The sequence below is a fragment of the Procambarus clarkii genome, chromosome 59 (assembly GCF_040958095.1).
Source record: "Procambarus clarkii isolate CNS0578487 chromosome 59, FALCON_Pclarkii_2.0, whole genome shotgun sequence".
Classification (NCBI taxonomy): domain Eukaryota; kingdom Metazoa; phylum Arthropoda; class Malacostraca; order Decapoda; family Cambaridae; genus Procambarus; species Procambarus clarkii.
The window spans coordinates 13,223,664-13,248,316 of NC_091208.1; the positions used below are offsets into that span (position 1 = coordinate 13,223,664).

Sequence of the window (24,653 nt, forward strand, 5' to 3'; positions counted from 1 at the left end):
TAATCTTATCCAATTTATACTCATTGTTTCGTGTTATGTATTGTGTTGAAACTTTTAATACTACTATTATTATCCACCTATGTTTTGCGATAATAGGGTCCACAAATCGACAGTCCTGTTACCGAATCTGTATTTACCCAGAACATTCCCATATCTATAGTTATCCAGTTTATATTCATTGTTTTGAGTTTTATTATTCGTTGATACTTTTAATACCCTATTAATATCCCTCTTTGTTCATATGAACATTCCTATGTTCATATGAATGTCCATGCATATGAACATAGGAATGAAGGTAAAAGCAGATGGCCTATTAGCAGGTGGCATCGCCGTCGAAGAAGATCCTATTTATATCCACCCAACCCCATTCACATATATATAAAAACCTACGCTTGAAACAATCAAGAGATCCTTCAACTGTTATGCTATGCGGTAATTTGCCCTTCGAATTGTGTACACAGTTACCAAACAAACATTTACCCAGGCCATTTCTAAATTTAAACTTTTCAAATTTATACTCATTTGTTAATGTTTAGCCTTGTGTTGATCGAATTGTGACTGGTCCAGGACGGACCAGAACTTAGTCGTTCCATCACTTTCTAGTGTGAGGTTCAGTCAACATATTTCAACCAAGTTTTTGTGACTCCTCGTCTGCGTATGTTGATACTTTTATTACCCTATTAATATCCAAATTGCTATGTCCATTAACCCACTTGTACATCCCTATTATGTCAACCCTAATTCTTCGCCTTTCCATATAATGTAATTTAAGCTTCGTCAATCTTTTTTACTATGGCAGATTTCTAATTTGCGAGATTAACTTCGTCATACTACGCTGGACACGTTCTAGTAAATTAATATCCATTCCATAGTATGTTGATACGATCTGAACTGCATAATCTACAGGGGGCCTAACAGTAGTAATATATAGCTGAAGAACAACACCAGGTTTCTAATTACTAACGCTACGATTATTTAATCCTAGTGTCCTATTTGACTTTTTACTAATATTTTTGTATTGATTTTTTGGTTTTACATCTCTTATATCCCCTCTGATCCCTTTCGCAACCTGCCTGCGCAATCGCAACGAATACCCAAAAATTTATTAATTGTATACAATTGGGACAAAAACAGGACAGGATAATGTAAATTGAGCATTGTATGGCTGTAAAAAATAGCACTAGGTAATTCATTACTGACTGTTCGAGAAACAAATCCCATCAGGCTCAGAAATACGTCCTTGCATCGATATGTTATGTTGAAGAACCTCAAGAAACTGGTGGAGCAGGAGTTAACGAGAAACAGGTTAAAATATATGGAAGAATTATTTAACAGTAAGTTCTCCCCTTAGCTTCTTCCTCCTGCTGACCATATGGTTTGTTATAAAAAGGATCTGGGTTGTATGGGCCAATAGGCTTTCAACATTTACCTTCATTCTTATGTTCTTAACTAATGTAATAGCGGAGCCTTTGTTCAACAGATTCATTAACTTTCATGACTACTTTCATAAGTAGTGTAGATCAGGGTTAGCAGAATTGGTCAGTGGGAGTTTATAAAGTCATTCACAGATCAACAGATTATGTTATCCAAACTAAGCTACCTTGTGGTGAAAGAAGGTACGTTAGGTTCTTTAATTTTTATATATTGCATATTATGAACTCACAAGAGTGTGATTTATCTGCGTACGTGTCCCTAGACACGTACTACCAGTTGAACCATGACTAATAAAATATTTCTTGTATAGTTACTTGAAGTTTGGAAGGTACCAACATTAGCGACAATATACATATATTGGTAAAACTATGTTCATTTTGTTTTTAAAATTAAATATTTTTTTTCTGAATTTGCGTATATACATAGCAGGTTAAATATTAAATTATAAAATTCTTATATTGTAGTTTCAGATAAATGGAGGAAGGTACATAAGCTTCACCAGGATGTTTCGTACATTATTAGTCAACTGATTCTGAAATTTATGGTAAGTACAACAACCTCGTACTTGTTAAATTGATCAGTAAATGCAAACTAAACCGCCATAATTGAGGAAAGATGTTCGATTAATCCTCGAGTTGAGGATACGGTTCGATTAATCCTCGAATTGAGGATACGGTTCGATTAATTCTCGTCCAATTCGTAGCACTTAATGTCTCCCAAAATCGGTCAAAATTTTGCTTCATTGCACCCCCATTAAAAACGTTAAGAATATAAGAATGAGAGTAATTACAGAAAGTATGGGCCTTATGGTCCATACGAGACAGCTCTTGTTTATATCCACCCAATCTCATTCATGTGTCAAACCTAAGCTTGACACAATCAAGATACCCCACTTGCATTATGTTATGCGGTAATTAGTTCTGCACAATTTCAACCATATTACTGAACGAATATTATCTCATTACGCACAGAAATCACAATAGCGTGATGCATCAGATGAACAAATCCATGAGGGTTTGAACCTACGTCCGGGATAATCCCAGACGTGCTTTCTCCCTGTGTAGATGCTGTGGGAGCCTTGTGAGGGCAGTTACACTCAAAGTGCCCATTTTCTTTTACCATGTCGTGGCGCAGTCGAATAAGGCGCGTCTGGGGCCATCTCGGACGTAGGTTATTCACGGCCCTTGTGGATTTGTTCATATTAATTCATTCTTCGCCTTTCTAGAGAATGTAATTTAAGTTTTTAAGCTTTAAATAATAGTTCTTATATATTTACTTACTATTCGCCGATATTAACAACGTGCTCTCTTTTTCCTCAGAAAAAAGAACGGAAGCTGAGCATCGTCTTAGATGGCTTTGGGAATTTTGACACAAGTGTCATCTTCCTAAAGATTCAAGAGTCACACAATCCTTTCGATCTGCGGCGGGAGATTATTGCCCTACTGGACAAGTAAGGTCTACGCCTACAGAATTACAGTTTTGAACCCCACGTCACATTATTCAAGCGACGGTGGGTGAATGAGAATGAACTTGCTTATTACAGGAGACCCACCGTTCAAACCCAACATCGAGAAATCATAAGAGATCTTTTCAAATCTGCAAATATTCCCCGCCGAACGAAAATCCCCATTCCAAGGGTGGGGTTCAAGGAGTATACCCTGAAGTATGCTTCCCAATCTACAAATATGCCCATGTCAATTGGGCACTTGGCTAATTCCCAGCCACCCTTGGAAAATACTACTACCGTTTATTCGTATATTGCGGCTCAGTTGAATGAACCTGAAACAAACACACAAACACCATTTAGACGAGAAAGAAAAAGTTTAAGACGACGACAAAGTTTGTTGATTTCTCAGACGACGACTGAAACCACTGAAACAAACAGCCAAGGAGGACAGCTAAGACGACGCCAGAGCTTCTCATAATTACAAATAATATGTAAATTATAAATAATATTTATTTGTTTTTAACGTAACGAGAACTGAATTTGTCTTCATTCAGGATTTTTATAAACGTGATATAATAATATGATTTATGATTTAAATATAATATATGATTTATGAATTAAATATAATATATGATTTATGATTTACATATAATATATGATTTAACATGATTTATAAAATCATGTATTTTTAGTGATATAAGATACAATATAAATTGTATCTTTATTTGAATATAAATAACATTAATAAATTTTATTGTATATATACCAGAAATATTATTTTCCAATTGGATGCAGTAATTTTTACACAATAAAATCACCAAGATAGTAAGTGTGACTCTTCCCTTTATAATACATATTCATATATAACTGGAACCTTTTACACTTATAATGGGAAATATTTCCCAATTATAACATAACTTAACTACTTAAAACTCACTTCTAATTATGTACCGCGAGGAGGATTTTTAGGTTTTCAGGTGCAGCCTCCCGGGGCTGCGGGGTGTGAGGCACGCCGGGTCAACCCTGTTGTCGGCGTTTTCGGCCCCGGACCCGTTTCCTGGTGCTGGCATGTGTGTTGATTCCCTGCCGTCTGTTGCCCCAGTGTCGGATCCTGCAGCTCGCCTGGGTGGTGGTGTGGGGGTTGGTGCAGCTCAGCCCACGCCGTCGGCTTTCCCGTCTCAGCCGCCCCTGCCTGCTACGTCCCTGAATACGGTGTCTCCTGTCGCTCTGGCTGTCCACGAGGAGCTGTCTCGTGCCGTGTGTGGCCCCCGGTTGTGGAAGCTGCGGTTCTCAGGGGTAAAGCGTGCCCGCCATAGGGTTCTGTTGTGGTGCAGGAAGATGGAAATGTTGATGGGAGTGATAGCTCAGACGACCGGCAGCCTGTCTCAAAGCGATCGAGGCGGGCTAGGAGTGTGTCTCCTCCCCGATGTGCCTACGCCATAGGCGGTGGACGCCTGTACCATGTGTGCCGACAGCTGTAGTATACAGAGCATGTATCTCTTGGACCTGTTGCAAAGAAGTTGTAGCTACTATATCGACTGGCTTCACTTTATATGCAGTAAATAATCCCCGCACAATGCACACGAAATAACCATGAAATTGGTATTTGGTTGGCTTCATGTTATTAATTCGATTGTAATTATTGTCTAAATCTCCCGTCCATTTCTATCGATATAGGGCATACCCACTAAGTTTTTTTTTTTTAATGTACAAAAAAAAACACTATCGAGCTATAACACAAAACAAAGAAAATATATTCATATATTTTAAGACAAATATAAAACACATTTGCTTCTATGCTGCAACATGACGACAATTACAGAAAACGTTTTTTTTTAATTAAAATAGTTTTCATTGTGAGAGAAAAAAAGGCTATTGTTCAAGTTGCCGCTGACCCTCATTTCCCCACCCCCCCACCCTCCTCCTTCCCAATCATACTTTCCCTCCCTTTTGCCCCCCCCCCCCTCTCTCTCTCTCTCTCCCTTCTTCGTACAATCACATCCCATCCCTCCTACTCCCCCTCATCGAGAACATTTACCCCCTCCCTCAACAACCCCATTCAACTCGTCCCATCACCTCATGAATCTCATTTTTAGCAGAATCGCAGCCAAGAAAACAATATTCAAGTAGTAGCACTAAAATATACATGTAGTTTCAATATCACTAGTTAGTAACCTCAGTTGAGTTGTTTCGTAACTTTAATTGGGAGATTTAGTTAGTAGCTTTAACTAATAACGATATTTGATAGCTTTGATATTTTGTAACTGATCAATTACAAGGTGGGTTAAGAACCATATCCTAGATAACCGGCTGCCCAGGCGAAAGACGGTGGTTAAAGCCAGCCAGATTGGTGAGTAAACAGATCCATGGAGATTCGCAGTCCCCATGGGGAAGTGGTAACACACTTGCTTGGCATATCGGAAGCGCTCAGAACTTGGTTCGTATCCTGGCCGGGGGAGAATTTACTGGGTGCCAATCCTTAACTGTAGCCTTTATTCATCCAGTAGTGTATAGGTACCTACAGTCCGAGTGAGAATGGTCCAGGACGGACCGAAACGTTGTCGTCCCTTCACTTTCTAGTGTGTGGCTTGGTCAATATATTTCAGCCACGTTATTGTGACTCCTCGTCTCCATATGGGTAGTAGTTGGCATCCATCAGTCTCAAGAGACTATGGAGTTGCACTCTGGTTGTCGGTCTGGAGTGGCCTCACCAGAGCGCAAAGCCAGGGTAGGTTGATTCGGGGGACAAGTTGTTACCCAGGCAGCAGGTCTCCCCTCTCCACGGCGCTGAAAGTACCTAGTTGTTAAACTATATAACGGGTCGTTTTCCGGGGAAAATTAAGATTAAGGACTTGCCCGAAACGCTATACGTGCTAGTGGCTGTAAAAGAATGTAACAACTCTTGTATATATATAAAAGATAAAAGGGAGAGAGAGACAGAGACAGCCAGAACAAGCAGTGAAGGAGTATCTAAAATCAATGCTTGCACCTGGTCTCCTCCCACTTGAGTGAATGGGTCTTCGGCGGCTCCAGAAATCACTCGTCAGGACATTCTCCTTTTAGATAAAATACAGAGAAACACATCATTAAACATATTTACCTTTTTGTTGCTAAACCAAAGCACAAAAATTGCGCTGTGCACAAAAGCACAGATAAGAACACAAACAGGCTCACTCGGACTAAAAGTTCGCAAAGAAAGCACTTATAACATTCAACGATCACTCGTAGCAAGTAATGTGTTGCATGAAATGCAAGATGAGTGCTGGGTCATGAGGCCGGATATAAGGTAATGGAAATAGGTGCTGGGTCATGAGGCCGGATATAAGGTAATGAAAATGGGTGCTGGAGCAGGAGGCCGGATACAAAGTAATAAAAATGGCGGAAAGGAGGGACAGTGTCCGGATATAAGGAAGACGAATTCAACAGTCAAACTCATTGGGAGGTTTCTGCCAACAGCACCCAAACATATCCCACACGCCACACATATACCGAGTTCAATCAGCGGAATATGAAAGGTTAGACAATATAAGCAGGCTATACTGACTTCGGGAATCTGAACTGTAATCGAACGCAATCCTTTTCTAATGAAGCAGACAAGTATACCACATGGTATAACGCAAAAAAAAATAGTACACCAACCAAAAAAGTAAACCACATAAAATAACCAAAAAAGAGTACACCACATTGTATAATAAAAATAAATAGTAAACCACAAGGTATACTACACCGGGAGATATAAGCATCACTCAGTATACATGCCAACTGATAACAGTACTCCGCACTACCCAAAATGTCACAATATTACCTTCACAAACAGACGTTAACTAAGAGATTTATTCATGAAATGTCGTCACTCTTTGTAGGGGGAAGAAAAGCTATTTGACTTATCAAGGTTTCTCAAGGCCTTGACATTTTCCAGAATACAACCCACAACAGTCGCCTGACTCCCGTGTATTCACTAAGAGTGGGGGGGGGGGAGCAGAAGCATTGGCTTAAGGAAACGTGCCCAAACGATTTTGTTTTCCATAAAACCTCACCAATATACAGAACAACGACAGATCGTCGTATCCACAGGAACCAAAGTATTTGTGATTCAACCGTTCAAATTTTAGTTTCACCAAACATGGAAAATCTTCTAGGGTCTATGGCCTGAAGAGACTATAGGGACCCCATCCTTCCGCTATTTCCCGGTATCGGGCAGCTGGGGAGCATCCGATCCCACGGAGCATCTATATGGACGCATAGAGAGAATCTCTACGGATCAAACGAAGGATAGCCCCCATAACAGCAGAACTTGTTGGAACCACCGCCAGACTGTCAATCAAAGACCGCATACAGAGATCGCTTCAGAAAAACCTTCAATATAGAACAAGTACATGGATGGATAATCTGGTCAAGATTCTAGAGAAAGTGGACTTGAAATGGACCATTAAAAACAATAGGGAAGATAGACCATATGAACACTTTTGGCAGCCTCCTCCATGGAAAAGAGTCGAGTCTAAAGATAATCATTGAATGATTACCAGTTAAAAAATCAGCATGTGACTCGCAGAGGCTCAAAGTAGTCATAGAGCAACAAATGGAAACCATCTCAATACCTACAATGACTCACATCTTCACAGACGGATCAGTTGATCAAGAAAGAGGTTCTGCTGAGGCAGCAGTTTACACTACCATTCATAAAGCTTACTGGAGCATTTATAGTGGGTACTCAACAATACAAACAGAATTATATGCCCTGAAGGAGGCCGACAATTGAGAATAATTTACATGATGTCATCATTCATACCGACTCTAAATCTTCGCTCCAGGCATTGTTATCCAGTCAGCACAGAGATAATTTTCGATTCACAGAAATCCAACATATAGGAAAAGAGACCCATAATCTAGGGCTGTCAATCACCCTAAATTGGATATGAAGTCACATTGGCATAGATGGTAATGAAAAGGCAGACTCACTAGCAAAAACTGCCACTGCTCTACCTGTTGTACATGTTCAAATACCTCCAAGTTTTTCACAGATTAAAGAGCAAATAAAGAAGAAAATACTCTCAACTATCAAAAGTCGCCACAGAGCCAAAGTAGCGGAAGGAAGATCCACTGCGATATGGTACAAACAAGCCACTAGTTACTCCTCTTTCAAGCCTGGCAAAAATATATCCAGACACATTATAGTAGCCATACACAGACTCACACTTGGTTACCAATGCTGCTGAGAGGTAATGTTATTAAAACAAGGCTAAAACCAGTGCACTAAAACAGAAGCGAGAAATAAACTGGAAAAACGGAGGAATCCCCACCTCTATTTGAATCTTTGACCCAAATATCACAGTAACAAGGTTATCGCGAATAACCGAACTCAATTACGGGCTCACCATAGCCCGTGCTACATGAACACTTCGTTCTGAGTAGCTAAATCTAAAACAACAACAACGTGTAAGTTTCATTGCAGATGGCATCCGAAATGACTACCAGAACGGAACCTACCCACATCGCCAACTTGGACCTGTCAGGTAACGTGAAACACGACATGAAGGAACTACAAGATTCTCTTTGGAGCGAAGGCAAGAAGCTCGACCAGACCCACACACAGCCTCGCTCCTGTGCCAGGTAAGTCCACAACGGGCTCACCATAGCCCGTGCTACTTGGAACTTGTTCCGAGTAGCTGAATCTATAACAATAACAACAACAACAAGCTTGACCATGTTGCAACCGACCCAGACTGATGAGAGAGTGTTAGGAGAATTGGTAAGTGGGAATTTACAAAGTCATTAAAAGTTCAACAGATTATGTTATCCAAACTAAGCTGCTTGTTTATTAGCTTGTGAAAGAAACTATGTTAGGTTCTTGGATTTTAATATATTTGTTACGAACCCGACGACACTGTTGACGTATGGAGGAGCGACTTCAGCACCATCTGTGAGTCTGCTCTCAAACCCCCATGGAGTTGGACTCTACCTGGACAACGCCATCTATTGGGGGTGGCGTAGTAGGTGTAATTGGCTCAAGATTCCTGCCTTGAGAAACCAGTGAGGTGGTAGTGAGTGACCTCTGGTGATAAGGCAATTCAAGACCAGCGCCATCTGTAGTTACTACGAGCATAAATGTCAATGTCCAAAAGAGTAAGTGTTGCTTCCTAATGTCTCCCGTACCTTAGAACTGATGACGTGTCTGTATCCACAGAGGTGCCGTGGGGCAGCAGTGGTACTGTGGATGAAAGTCTACCTTGAGCAGCCTGAACTCGCCCAACTTAGTCCCGTCTGACAACTAAATGAGCCGCCGCCGATCAGAAGTGTTGTTAACACTAGTGGAGTAGTGGTGGAAGAGTTCGTCATATCCCGGGACTGGCGAAGGGGAGAGACGACAGAGAGTAAAGTGCCTGTTGAGGAGCGTTGCTATCCCGTTGCTATTCTGTTGCTAGACCGTTGCTAGATCGTTGCTAGAGGCTTCTGCCAGGGTTGCGACACCTCTGTAGTTGTCAGTGTAGTGGGGCCCTAATCAGCGCGTGGCTGAGGTTCTCTGCCAGCGCTCTGCTGCAGAGTGGTTGTTGGGTAGAGAGGCACTTCGTGATAATGTTGGTAGGCTCGCGGGTATTTCCTGGTACTGTGGCTAGTAAGGTCGGAAGCGGAGCCCGAACATTAACGAAGGCTACATTATATTCGCGTCATGAGTGCTCGGTCTCCTATATGAGAACGGCACCTATATATATTTCCAAATAGAGTAATAATTCCGTTTGTTAATTTATGGTGATGGGAATATATTGAGTGTTTAGCTCTGCTTCAATACCCCCCCCCCATGCACCTTTTTAGGTTTATTACACTACCTAATACTCTTTGAAGGCCAGTACCGACTTGGGGTCGGATACTATCATTTTGCCTCCACCATCAAAGAACCCAGTTGCGACCCATAATGGGCATAACATTACTGAACATAATAAAACTCGCAAGTGATTTATCTGCGATAAACTATGGAGGGACTACAATGGGATTTAACTCTCGTCCCTCGACACGTACTACCAGTTGTACTAAGAGTAAAGAAATATCTCTTAATAGTTACTTGAAGTTTGGAAGGTACCAACATTAGCGACAGTATACATATATCGGTAAAACTTTTAAAGATTAAAAAAAAAATCCTGAATTTGCATATACATAGGTAAAATAATAAATTAACATTTTTATTTATAATTTCACAGATGGAGCGAGGTAGATAAGCTTCTTGACAGACGAGGCTGTTGCGTACATAATTCGTCAATTGATTGAACAGTTCATGGTAAGTACAACAACCTCTTGCCTCTTAAATTGATCAATAAATGCAAACTAATCCTCCACAAATGAAGGTTTAAAATTTTCAAAAATATTCGATTAATCCTCGTCTCTTTCGTAGCACTTAATGTCTACCACAATCGGTCAAAAATTTAAGTTCATTGCATCTATTAACCCTATCAGAAACGTTAAGAACATAAGAATAAAAGTAATTGCAAAAAGCCTATTGGCCCATACGAGACGGCTCTTGTTCACACCCACCCAATCTCATTCACAAATGTTTAACCTACGCTTCAAACAATAAAGGTACTCCTTGTATTGTAATGCAGTAATTAGCTCTGCACAATTTCAACAATGTTACCGAACTACTATTCTCTCTACACTATCACAATAACGTGATGCATCAAATGAACAAATCCATAAGATCCGTTATGAGGGTTCGAACCTACGTTCGGGATCCCAGACGCGCCTTCTCCCTGTAGAAACTGCGGGAGGCTTTTAAGGGCAGTTGCACCCAAAGTTGCAATATTTTTACCATGTTGTCGCATAAGGCGCATCTGGGATCATCCCGGAGGTAAGTTCGAACCCTATTCACGTTTTTTTTTTTTTATGTATTCCTTCGCCTTTCTAGAGATTGTAATTCAGGCTGTCATTCTTCATATGATTCTTATATATTATTATTCGTGCACTGTATCCATATTAACGTGTTCCTTCTCTCCTCGGGAAAGTACAGAACCTGCAAGTAGTGTTAGATGGACTGAGAAATTTCTACGAAAGTGTCTTCTATGTGAACGTTCTAAAGTCACCGAAGTTGTTTGATCTGGTGGGGGGAGATAGTTGACCTGGACAAGGTCAAAGATTGCAGAACTACAGTTTCAACTCCCGACGTCACCTTATTTAAGCGTAGATGAACTACCCAGAATGAACTACCTGCTGAACTCTTTTAAGAGACTGTGTTCTCTCGCAACATAAAGAAATCGTAAAAGATCTGATAAACTTTTCAAGAGATACACCGCCGAAAAAAGTCAGTATCCCAAGGGTGGGTTTAAAGGTGTATACTCCGAAGCTGTCGCATCTACGAACGTAAATGTCAAACAAACTCTTGGATAATGCCCAGCATCCCTTGGATAAAACTATTTCCCTGTTCCTATATTGAGGCTCGGATGACTGAAACTAAAACACAATCTAGACAGACGCAATCTACGACTAAAAAGCTTGTTGATTCCTCCTAGGAGAATGAAATAATTGAAACAAAGATGACCAAGATGACGACAAAGCTTCTAATTATAAATTATATGTAAATTATAATTAATTTGTTTTTAAAGTAACGCATTGTTAGTTCGATGACAAGTACTAAGACTGAATTTGTCTCTAAAGTATTTTTTATAAACATGTTACAAAAATTTTATCTTCATGTTATACAAATTGTATTTTATCATTAACTTTATTGTATATAAACCAGAAATCTTTTTTCTAATTGTGCAATAATGTTTATACAATAAAATCTGGTAGTAAGTGATGAAGACATTCATTTATAACTATCATTTTACTTGCAATGGGGAAATATTTCCAAATAATAACTTGCTTAACTTCTGAACTTATTGGATCCTGCAGTCCGACACAAACCAGGGTTTTACACAACTCCCCTATGCACTAGAGCTATATCAAGAGGCCGAGCTATGTCAAAAAAGTGTCTGTCATCCTAATATATAACTCCTATTATAGGATTATTTGCTTTAAAATTAAATTTTTTCCAAATAGTTTGTATAGCTCGGTTTTGATTCCCACTGAGACTACATTTCAAATTGTCCCCAACATAAATGGCTACTCCACCCCTTTTCGTCTGTGAAATGGTTTAAATCCATTTTTTTGATATTCGGCTAATGGTTCTCTACTTTTTCGACATTCATCAACGTTTCGGTAAGTTAAATATATTTTTCTATACAGACAAGAGCACTAGATTCGTTTTCTTAGACTTCCACTGTTAGTGTAATATACCCAAAGTTCGTTTATTTATATACACGTTATATTGGGGGTTAACACAATAAGAAAATAAGTTGAATTAACGTTCTAGTAAAGCCACTAGCACGCATAGTTTCGTGGAAGTCCTTTAATAGAAAAAATTGATAAATTAACAGTAAAATTGATGATAAAATGTTAGCAGGTCTTTAGGTAACTGCAGCGCAGTTACCTTTATTCTTAAGTTATGTTTTTATAATGTTTCGCGGTAATTGGTTCCCCATATCAACAACCCTGTTACTGAACCAATGTTTACTTGGGCCTTGCCTATTAACATTACAAACGCTCTTAAGACTTCGGTACTCTAACTATTTTTTTACATAACATAAGAACAAATGCAAATAGGCAGAAGGCCTATTGGCCCATACGAGGCGGCTCCTATTTATAACCACCCAATCTCTCATGTCCAACCCACGCTTGACACAATCGAGGGACACCACCTCCTCCACGTTACGCGGCAATTGGTTCCACAAATCAACAACTGTTACTAAACCAGTATTTACCCAAGTCTTTCCTAAATCTAAACTTATCCAATTTATTCCCATTGTTTCGTGTTCTGTCTTGTGTTGAAACTTTTAATACCCCTATTAATATTTCCTTTATGTCCATTCATCCACTTGTAAACCTCTAGGTTCCACCTGAGCAGCCGTAGGGTGAAGACGTGTCGTCTGACCACTCCGGCAGTTTGGGGAGGTTGCAGTTTTCGCCGGCAGGGGGTGTGGGGGTCTCTTACACTCCCTGACCAGTGTTGTTGCCTGCCTGGCTGCGTGCTGACGTGGGCGTTTTGACATGGGGAGCCTGGCAATTCCTCCTGTTTTGCGGGTAAATTCCGTGGGCCTGGAGTTCTCATGTAAGGCTGGCTATCCGGCCACTGAGTTAGTTATGTGTGACATGCTTCGTGTCCCGGTGGAAGCTGTGTATGGAGTTGAGCTTGTTACGGCCCACCGAGAGATTGTCAAGTTCGTGGGGGAGGTGGAGTATCGGGACTTCCTCCGGCGGAACGAAGGGCGTTCGTTGCGGTTGCCGGATGGCGCCGGCTCAGTTACGATCTCGGACCGAAATGGTGCCCTGACATATGTCAGTGTGCACGGTGCGCCCCTGGAGTTCCCTGAAGACCTTCTCCGGCGTTTCTTCGGGAGGTATGGTGCTGTCATCAGTGTGCGGGTGAACAAGCTTTCCTCGGGGAAGTATGCTGGGAAGCAGACGAACGTCCGTACCTTAGGTATGCGCCTGCGGTCGGATATCCCATCTTCTGTCCGGCTGCTGGGTTACTACGTTCGGGTGTACTATGCCCGGCAGCCCCGTACGTGTTTCTGGTGTGGCCAGTTAGGGCATCAGGCTGCCGGGTGCTCTGAGGTCCCTGCTGCACCCGTTAACTTATTCCGGGAAGAGGATTTTCCGCCGCTCCCTCAGGGCGTGGATTCCGGGGATGAGGAAGGGCAGGTCCCAGTCGCTGCTGCTGCGGCCCCCCCCCCCCCCTGCGTCACCGGACATGCCCCCGGTGCTTGTTGTCCCTCAGCCGAGTGCGTCTGCGTCTTCCTCGACTCCTGCTGCTGCGCCTGGTCCTGCACCCTCGCCAGGTGTTGCGGCTGTGTTGGGTGTTGGGGGGGCTGCGGAGCGTCATGTTGTGTGCGGCCCGATTCCCCATGTGGTTGAGGCTGCTGCGGTGCTGCGACGGGCGTTGGTTCGCCCGGTTCGTGAAGCCCGTGGTTCTGGGTCCACCTCCGGCTGTGAGGATGTGCGGCCAGTGCCCAAGCGTTCTAGGCGCTCTTCTACTGCTTGGGCTGATGTGGAGGACTACGACGCGGGTGGAGCTTCAGGGGATGGTGTGGCGATTCCGGGTGCTTCGTGCTCTACGACGCTGGTGGTGTCTGATGTCCATGTGTCTGCTGTTGACGATGGTTGTGCGTCTGATTTACATCCTGTTCTTTCTCCTGCAGAAGGTTCTACGCAGTGGGAGGTGGTTGCTCCTACAGACGTGGATGGTGTGGGTCCTGGTGCGAGCCGAGGCATGAAGCTGGTGCTGAAGAAGGTTGCCAAGCGTGGGGGGTCCCAGCAGGTACAACGTTCGGTGGTTGACGAGGGGCCCAGTGAGGCAGCCGAGGAGGCTCCCAGTGCGCTGCCCATTGCCCGGCCTCATGGGAAGGAGCCTCTCCCTCTCATCTTGGCCTCCGGAGTGGTGAATGATGCTGACCATCCATTGCGTTTTGACATTGATGACCGTGTGCGTCGTGTTCCGTGGTGCCCTTCTACCATCTGGATTCGTCGGGCTCGGTGTTTTATTGCAGGTGTGCCAGAGTTAATGCCTGATCCTCGTACGCTCCAAAATGACCCTGCTTCGGAGGACCTTATGTTACTTTGGGAGGCGTATTGCATTCGATTCCCGGCGGAAGAGTGGCCGGACAAGTATGAGATCTTTTCGTAGTCTGTGTGCTTGCTGTGTGTTTAGTGTGTGCTTGGACCTGTGGTTTGTTTGAACTGTGTTGTACCTATTGTGCGCCCTTCAGGCTGGTGTTATGTTTGTTCTCTTGATCGTTGTTTTGTTGTATTTTTCATCTGTTTTTGTTGTCGGCCCTTAAGGCCGGTGTTTAGTGTCTTTGTATGGATGTGTATTGATTTGTTTTGTGCTGAAGTGTCTTGTTCTGTTTCTTGATGTACTTTGTTGTTTCATTCTCGGTCCTTCAGGCCAGTGCATGTATGTTGTTGTGTTTGTGCCTGTTTTGTTTTCAGGTGTGCGTGGTTTGCTTGTTTATTGTTATTGTTTATTTTGGCCTCGCCTTTTGTTTACGGGGCGGATGGCTTGGTGTGTGTTTTTTATTAATGTATTGTTTTTATATTGCTTTACCTGTTGTACGTGTTTGTTCTTTGTTTTGTTTAGACAGTATTGTGTTTGTCCTGTTATGTTTCATGCTATGCCTGTAGATGTATGTTTTGTTTTTCTGGAGGTGTTGTTTTGTGTTGTTACTGTAATTGCTAGTTTGCCATTGTGTTCTGTTTTGTGCTTTGATGTATGATGTATTTTTCATGTTTTTCTTGTGTATGTGTTTTGTTGTGCTCTGCTGTCGGCCCTTCTGGCCGGTGGTCTATTGTTTTCCTTTCTGTTTATTGTATTTTTATTGTATTTAAATTGCATGCTTTGCATGTAAAAATAAAAAAAATATAAAAAACTTGTAAAACTCTATCATGTCACCCCTAACTCTTCGCCTTTCCAGTGAATGCAACTTAAGCTTTGTTAATCTTTCTTCATATGAAAGATTTCTAATTTGGGGAATTAACTTAGTCATCCTATGCTGGACACATTCAAGTGAATTTATATCCATTCTATAGTGCGGCGACCAAAACTGAACTGCATAATCTAAATGGGGCCTAACAAGAGCAAGATATAGTTGAAGAACAACACCAGGTGTCTTGTTACTAACGCTGTGATTAATAAATCAGAGTGTCCGATTTGCCTTATTACGAACATTCTTGCATTGATCCTTTTGTTTTAAATTCTTATTAATCATAACTCCCAGACACCTTTCGCAATCTCAACACCATCTAGCTCATATCTTGTAACTCTATCATCATTACCTAGCCTCAGAACTTTACATTTATCAGCATTAAACTGCATTTGCCAATCCTTTGACCATTTCAAAACCCTATCTAGATCAACTTGAAGTGATAGTGAGTCCCCTTCCGAATTAATTTCCCTACCGATTTTCGTATCAACGGCAAATTTGCAAATGTTGCTACTGAAACCTGAATCTAAATCATTTATATATATTATAAACAAAAGAGGTCCCAGGACAGAGCCTTGAGGCACTCCACTTACAACATTTTCCCACTCTGATTTGACTCCATTTATACTGTTCCCTTTGGTATAGCCATGCCCTAATCCAGCTTATTATAGCACCCCCAATACCATGAGCCTCTATCTTTTTAATCAGTCTTTCATGTGGCACTAAGTCAAGGTACACAACATCACGATCCTTACCACTATCAACTGCCTCAACTATGCTAGAATAAAAAGATAACAAATTTGTTAAACATGAACGGCCATTTATAAAACCATGTTGCGACTTAATTATTAATTTATGTTTTCAAGATGAACACGAATTTTATTTGCAATTATAGATTCGAGTAACTTTCCCACAATAGACGTTAGGCAAATTGGTCGATAGTTAGTCGCAAGTGATCTATCTCCTTTCTTAAAAACTGGTATCACATTAGCAACTTTCCATAACTCTGGGACTCTGCCTGACTCTATTGATTTATTAAATATGGTAGACAGTGGGTCGCAAAGCTCCTCTTCGCATTCTTTAAGCACCCTGGCAAACACTTCATCCGGCCCTGGGGATTTGTTTGGTTGGAAATTTACTATTTGTTTAAGAACATCCTCCCTGGTAACTGCTAAACTCGTCAACCTGTCCTCGTCCCCACCCACATAGACTTGTTCGGCTGAAGGCATATTGTTAGGTTCCTCTTTAGTAAATACAGATACAAAATATTTATTAAAAATACTACTCATCTCTTCATCACTATCTGTTATTTGACCTGTCTCAGTTTTTAATTGACCTATTCTTTCCCTAATCTTTGTTCGGTATAATTGGAAAAACCCTTTAGGATTTGGTTTTGCTTGCTCTGCTATGCGAACTTCATAGTTTCTTTTTGCTTTCTTTATCTCTCTTTTAGTATTTCTAACCAGTTGTACGAATTCCTGGTCTAAACAGACTTCCCCATTCTTAATCCTTTTGTACCACGCTCTCTTTTTACCTAAAAGGTTCTTCAGATCCTTTGTTATCCATTTTGGATCATTAGTATTCGATCTATTCATTTTATATGGTATACTACATTCCTGGGCTTCGCTTAGAATATTTTTAAATAGGTTATATTTTGAATCCACATGGAAAACCCCTTTTACGTCACCTATCTCTGGGCTACCGTCTAGCTCCAATACCGGCCCACACCCCATACCCAAGACTTTCCAATATATTTGACCCAAAAAAATTCTTAGGCTATTGAAATCAGCTTTTCGAAAATCAGGCACTTTAACTGAATTTTCTCCTACAGATCTATTCCATTGAATGCTAAATCTGAATTCTTTATGATCACTGTTCTCTAGCTCACTCCCTATTTCGATGTCCTTAATTTGTATTTCCCTGTTAGTTAACACTATTGAAACTGGATTAACACTATTGAAAATGGATTAACACTATTGAAACTTAACACTATTTCCTGAATTGAAATAGGAATTTCCTCAAATACTTTCGTATATTAATACATCTTCAGAAGGAAATTATAATGTATGTCTAATGAGACGTGTCATGACTAGAACGAGTTGAATCATTGTATGATGGACGTAAAATGAATAGTACTACATTCGTTGAAGAAAGTTTGTTTGGATGCTCCGAGACAACACTTATTTAAGGGGGGAGGAGTGCAGGCGTTGAGTCACAATAACGTGGCTAAAGTATGTTGACCAAACCACACACTAGAAGGTGAAGGGACGACGACGTTTCGGTCTGTCGTCCGAAACGTCGTCGTCCCTTCACCTTCTAGGGGGGGGGAGGAGTGTTACGTAAAGTTCCGTATTGCGTCGCATCGGAATAGAATTGGTGGTATTAAGAGTAATAATTTTCTTGCTCAATGGTGCAGGGAGAACGACGTTAACAACCATGCAGGGTTGTTAACGACCAGCGATCGTTAACGATCGTCCGGTGGCGGGAATTCTGATGGCCAATCAGAATCACCGGGCGAGGCAATGAGTACCTGCCGGAATGTGGGCAGAAGCCAGTACTCTACTCACTCCCCACCATTCGATACGGCGTAGGTGTGTGTGTGTGGTCGGCCTTCTGTAAAAATTACGACGAGGTGATCCTCTATCTTTCGAAATACCAGTGGAAGATGGTTTGGTTAACGCCGTAGGGAATTTCAGAAATCGGCATCTGGATAGTAATGAAATTGAACCACCCAAGAAGGTAGAAAATGTTCTACAGACGTTTGGGGTTTGAGTATATATATTATGTATATTTATATATTCCGTCTTAGACGGAATATACATTATAATTCCGTCGTAGACGGAATATATAGGTGTAGTTGGCTGAGGGAGCCTCAAACTGCTTTATTGTTTCATAGTAAAGTTTATTGTTTCGTAGTCTAGAGAAGTAAACGGCTCGGAAGAGAGAAATTGACGGAGTAGCGCGACTCTCATTGTTAGTCTTAAAGTATATGTAACTGTACATTTAACGTAGTGGCAATAATTAGATAATATATATATCTTAACATAAGATACCCACGTATTTGAGTAATATGGATAAAACTATCCATGACAGTTGGATCCCAACATTGTTCATAATAAGGCAAATAAGACGCTGGTATTTATTAATCGGTGTTAGTCGCAAGACACCTGGTGTTCTTAAGCTGTATCTTGCTCTGGTTAGGCCCCATTTATATTGTGCACTTCGGTTTTAGTCCCCGTACTATAGAATGGATATGAACTCGCTCCGTGTCTAGTGTAGGATGGCAAAGATAATTCCCCAAATTAAGAGATCTTTCAGATGAAAATAATTTAATATTAAGCTTAAATTGCAGCCTCTTGAAAGTTGAAGTTAGGGGGGGGGGGTTGACATGAGAGGTTTAAGTGGGAAAAATGGTCATAAAGGGGAATATAAAGTGTAAAACAGACGGAACGCGAAACAATAGGTATGAGTTGGATAAGTTTTAGTTTTAGGAAAGACATGGGTAAATACTGATTAGGTAACCGGGTTGGTTTATGGAACAAATTACCGCGTAACATGGAAGTTGGGGGGGCTCCCTTCTTTGTGTCCAATATGGGTTGGACATGAATTGGAATCTTGCGAATAAGATGCTTCGTACAGGCCAATTGGCATTCTGCCGTTGTCTTTTATTCTTACGTTCTTAAAGTCCTCCCATATCTTCCGCGCTCTAAGATTAAAGGCTTGATTCCTTGATTCTGATATTTTTATGGTCTTTCTCTGGCCTTGTTTACCCTTCACATTTATATCTACTTTGCCTATTATCAAGCTAAAAGATCTTTTTCATCCTGCCACCAACATTAGTTGCTCTGGGCTTTGCCTTTCCTTCATATCTGGACTTACTGTTACTAATACCTCTCGTCCTCCAGACAAAGTTCGCCTAACACTTTTCGTAGTGATCTACTTCAGTCTGGTGATGAAATGAGACTTGAACAAAAGTGTTGTCTGCAGACGCAAACAATGCTCTCTTCTGAATCGCCTTAAGTCCTGGCTTTGTTGCTGTTGACTTTTCCCTTTAACAGTATATACTAAAATGTTATAAATTTTCTAACACGACTTAACATAAGCCTACCTTTTTTATCTAGTTTTCTCTAACTTTCTTATTCCTATAATTTCACCCTTTATTACACCTTGCCTTCCGTACCTGTTGCCTTGCTTTTTCTTCAAAGATTACCTTCGCCGCTTGCCTATATATTGAAGATGGTTATTTTTCAATTTGGATCGCATCCAAAATGTCTAATTGGAAAGCTAGTGAAGAAGAGTTACCGACATGAGACTGGTCCAGGACGACAATAGACTTGAGAATAAGAACAAAGGTAACTGCAGAAGGCCTAGTGGCCCATACGAGGCAGCTCCTATCTATAACCACCCAATTCCACTCGTATAAATGTTCAACCCGCGCTTGAAACGATAGAGGGACCCCACCACGTTACGCGGTAATTGGTTCCACATATCAACAACCCTGCTACCGAACCAGTATTTACCCAAGTCTTTCCTAAATATAAACTTGTCCAATTTATACCCATTGTTTCGTGTTCTGTCTTGAGTTGATACTTTAAATACCCTATTAATATCCCATTTATGTCCATTCATCCTCTTGTAAGCTTCTATCATGTCACCAATAACTCTTCTTCTTTCCAGTGAATGCAATTTAAGCTTTATTAATCTTTCTTCATATGAGACTTCTAATTTCTGGAATTAACTCTCATCCTACGCTGGACACGTTCCTTGGAATTTATATCCATTCTATTGTACAGCGACCAAAACTGGACTGCATAATCTAAATGGGGCCTAACCAGAGCAAGATATAGCTAAAGAACTACACCAGGTGTCTTGTTACTAATGCTTAGATTAATAAATCCCAGTGTCCTATTCGTTTTATTACGAACATTCATGCATTGATAGTTTGGTTTTAAATTTTTACTAATCATAATTCTCGGATCCCTTTCGCAATCCGACTTCGCAGTCTCAACACCATCTAGCTCTTATCTTGTAACTCTATCATTACCTAGCCTCAACTTTACATTTATTAGCATTAAACTGCATCTGCCAGTCTTTTGACCATTTTAAAACCCTATTTAGATCAACTTGAAGCGAGTCTTCTTTCGTGTTGATTTCCCTACTGATTTTTGTATAGTCTGCAAATTTGCAGATGTTGCTACTCAAACCTGAATCTAAATCATCTATATATATTATAAACAACAGAGGTCCCAGGACAGAGCCCTGAGGTACTCCACTAACTTTATCCCACTGACTTAACCCCATTTATACTGCTTCCTTTGAAATAGCGATGCCCTAATCAAACTTAATACAGCGCCCCCAATACCCTGAGCTTCTATTTTTTTTAACTAGTCTTTCATGTGGCACTGTATTTAAAGCTTTGCTAAAGTAAAGGTACAAATCACAATCCTTACCACTATCAACTGCCTCAACTATGCTGGAATAGAAAGTTAGCAAATTTGTTAAACATGAACAGCCATTTGTAAGACCATGTTGCGACTCGTTTATTAATTTGTTTTTAAAGATGGAGACGAATTGTATTTGCAATTATTGATTAGAGTAAATGTCCCACAATAGAAGTTAGGCTAATTGGCCGATAGTTTGACGCAAGTGATCTCTCATTTATTAAAGGTTGGTACCATATTAGCTACCTTCCATGAATCTGGCACTCTGCCTTACTCTATTGATTTATTAGAAATGGTACACAGTGGCTCGGAAAGCGCATCTTTGCATTCTTTAAGCACCCTGGCAAACACTTCATCCGGCCCAGGGGATTTGTTTGGTTTTAGTTTTACTAATTGTTTAATTACATCCTCCCTGGTAACTGCTAAACTAGTCAACCTGTCCTCATCCCCCACCCAGAGACTTGTTCGGCTGAAGGCATATTAAGTTCTTCTTTAGTAAATACAGATATAAAATATTTGTTAAATACTACTCGTCTTGTCATTATCCGTTATTTGACCTCTCTCGGTTTTTAAGACCTATCCTTTCCCTAGTTGGGAGTGTTCGCCTAGCTCTGGGCGGAGGTGGACGTGTCGCCTGTGGGCTCCTGGTTTGCTGCCCCGTGGTAGTTTATGTGTGTGAGCGGACCCTTGGGGCCGTGGCGGCTGGAGGGATGGCGGCCCCCCTCCCCCCTGTGAGGCGGAGGGATACCATTGGCTTAGAATTTACTGGCCCGGCTTCTTACCCGGCAGTTGAGGTGGTGATGATTGACATGTTGCGGGTGGATGTGACGTCTGTGTGCGGCGTTCAACTTGTGTCCGAGCATCGAGCTGTTGTGAAATTCTGCTCTACGGCTGTGTATCGTGACTTTGTGGACTGCTATGACGGGAGGACATTTACTCTGCCTGGAGGTGGTGGTTCGGTGATGGTGTCGGACAGGTGCAGTGAGACTACCTATGTGGCGGTTCATGGTGCTCCCTTTGAGTTCCCTGACTCTCTTCTCCAGCGTCATTTTAACCGGTATGGGCGGGTCTTGAGTGTCCGAATGAATGCAGTCTCCTCCGGGCGGTGGAAGGGTATCCCGAATGGGACCCGCACTGTGGCGCTGCGCTTGAAGGACTCCATCCCTTCGTCTCTCCAGCTTCTGGGCTTCATGGTACGCGTGTTCTATGGGGGTCAGCCCCGGACGTGTTTCCGGTGCGGACTCTTGGGACATCAGGCTGCGGGATGTGATGCGAGCCGGGTCGGGCCTGTAAACATTTTCAGGGAGGAGGATTTTCCCCCGTTGGCGGTCCCGGACCTGTCGGAAGGTGCTGCTGTGGACAGTGTTCCTACCCAGTCCTCTGTTGCCCAGTTACCGGTCTCTGATGCCAGCCGCGATGTGGCTGTGGGTGTCGGAGTGGGAGGACGTGCATCCCCGGCTCCCGCACCTCAGCCTCCCCTGCCTGCCTCGTCTTCAGTCGAGTCTCCTGTTGTGTCTCCTGTGGTGTGTGGTCTCGTGGCTCCGGACATCGAGGCCGAGCCTCGGCCTGTACTGTCTCCGGCAGCTGGGTCTTCGACTCGTGTCGACGTGCACACTGTGATGTCTCCTGCGGTGTGTGGTCCTGTTCCCCGGGTTGTTGAGGCTGCGATGTCGTGTGATCGTGCGCTGCAGGGAGTTGCGCGGGCACCCAGCGGTTCTGCTACGGTGCTTCCTAGTGGGGATGATAATTCCGACGATCTGCGACCTGTGTCCAAGCGTTCGCGACGAGCTTTGAGTCTGTCTCCGCCTCATGATGCGGCCTGGGCCGACGTCGGGGAATTTGAGGACTCCGGGAGTTCGTCTTCTGGGGAGTGTGATGTGTGCGTCGCTGTTGGAGTGCCTGCGGCTCCTGTGGGCCGTGTTGCAGCAGTGATGGGTCCTGTGGTGGGATTGTCGCCTGGCCCTGGTCCGGTGTCTTCTCCGGCTGCCTCCGCGTCACCGGTTGCTGGTTCCCTGGGTTGGGAGGTTGTGGCACCGGCCGAGATTGCGAGAGAGGGTAGGGGCTTGGTGCCGGTTCTTACAGATGCTTCTGTTCCGGCGGCCTCCGTGCCTCTGGCGTCCATGTCTGTGCCTTCCACGCCTTTGGCCTCTGCTCAGTCATCCTTTGTTACTCCGTCCCCTGTGGTGTCGGCCCCTGCACCATCGCCTTCTGTGTTTGCGTCCCCTGCGCCTCCGCCCGCTCGGTTGCCGGCCTGTGTCCAGCCGACTCCTGTGCTTCAGTCCCGTGTGGTTCCACCGTCTGTATCAAAGCCCTCTGTGCGGCCTCTTCCCGTGCCTACCGCCCCCGTGGTGGAGGGAGCCGAGCTGGAGGTTCCTGACTTCATGCGTCGACCACGAGGGTCCCGTAGTCACGTTAACGCGCCTATGGAAATGTGGGCACAGTGGGATGCCTATCGAAAGAAGTACCCGCGTCGTTCTTATCCGGATAAATATGAAGATTGACTGTGTGTGGTTCTTGCTTTGTGTTGCTTCTTTCTTTCGTTGGTTTGTTGAGCTATGTGTTACGGGTTCCTTTTTTTTTCTTCCCCTGTTTTCTTACCTAGTTCTTGCTGGGTTATAATGCTCTAGTGTGTTTTCTTTTTTTTTGACTCTTTCATTGTTACCTATGTGTACGATTCCATTTTTTGTTTATGCTTATTTACGATTTGTTCTCTTATCTGTGTCCTATTTACTGTGTTATATGTTCCGATGTACCGATTCTTTATATTTTATTTAATAATTTACTATGTCATGCAAATGTTCTGTTTCCTTTGCTCTATATATTGTGCTTTGTATTGCTTTGATGTATTCTCTTGTTAATTTCCTGCATTTTCCCTACTATGTTGTATTTACAGTTATTGTGTTCTCGATTCTGTGGTGTTAAATTTGTATGTGTATTCCTTGTTTATATTTTACCTCTGGTTATATTGTGCTCCTTGTGTGCTATTGTAATTACTGACGCTTTTGGCACGCCCCGTCTGGGTGGTGCTGCTTTTGTTTTGTGTGTATGTCTTCTTATGAGTTTTATGTTATTCTTTGTTTTCACTTTTGTGTTATGGTGATCTGTGTTCCTTGTTATCTGTGTTGTTGTTGTTCTGTGTTTTTTTGTTACTCTGCTTTCCTGTTTATATGGTTACTGTACGCTGTAATTGCTCTGTTTTAATAATAAAAAAAAAAAAAAAAAAAAAAAAAATTGTATGATGGACGTAAAATGAATAGTACTACATTCGTTGAAGAAAGTTTGTTTGGATGCTCCGAGACAACACTTATTTAAGGGGGGAGGAGTGCAGGCGTTGAGTCACAATAACGTGGCTAAAGTATGTTGACCAAACCACACACTAGAAGGTGAAGGGACGACGACGTTTCGGTCTGTCGTCCGAAACGTCGTCGTCCCTTCACCTTCTAGGGGGGGGGGAGGAGTGTTACGTAAAGTTCCGTATTGCGTCGCATCGGAATAGAATTGGTGGTATTAAGAGTAATAATTTTCTTGCTCAATGGTGCAGGGAGAACGACGTTAACAACCATGCAGGGTTGTTAACGACCAGCGATCGTTAACGATCGTCCGGTGGCGGGAATTCTGATGGCCAATCAGAATCACCGGGCGAGGCAATGAGTACCTGCCGGAATGTGGGCAGAAGCCAGTACTCTACTCACTCCCCACCATTCGATACGGCGTAGGTGTGTGTGTGTGGTCGGCCTTCTGTAAAAATTACGACGAGGTGATCCTCTATCTTCCGAAATACCAGTGGAAGATGGTTTGGTTAACGCCGTAGGGAATTTCAGAAATCGG

At 42.4% G+C, this 24,653-nt stretch overlaps 1 protein-coding gene and 1 long non-coding RNA gene across 3 annotated transcripts; both read left to right on the forward strand.

Moving 5' to 3' along the window:
• The first annotated feature begins 9,103 nt into the window (after positions 1-9,103).
• LOC138353632 (uncharacterized) lies at positions 9,104-11,121 on the forward strand. Of its 2 annotated transcripts, none has more exons than XR_011223219.1 (3): positions 9,104-9,257; positions 10,075-10,151; positions 10,878-11,121. It is a non-coding gene; the product is annotated as an uncharacterized lncRNA (long non-coding RNA). The 2 variants fall into 2 exon arrangements; XR_011223218.1 differs by having other exon boundaries at positions 9,104-9,252.
• Positions 11,122-21,535: 10,414 nt separating this feature from the next.
• LOC138353715 (calphotin-like) lies at positions 21,536-23,326 on the forward strand. Its single transcript, XM_069307100.1, has one exon. The coding sequence runs from the start codon at positions 21,536-21,538 to the stop codon at positions 23,324-23,326; it is 1,791 nt and encodes a 596-aa protein (XP_069163201.1).
• The last annotated feature ends 1,327 nt before the right edge of the window (positions 23,327-24,653 follow it).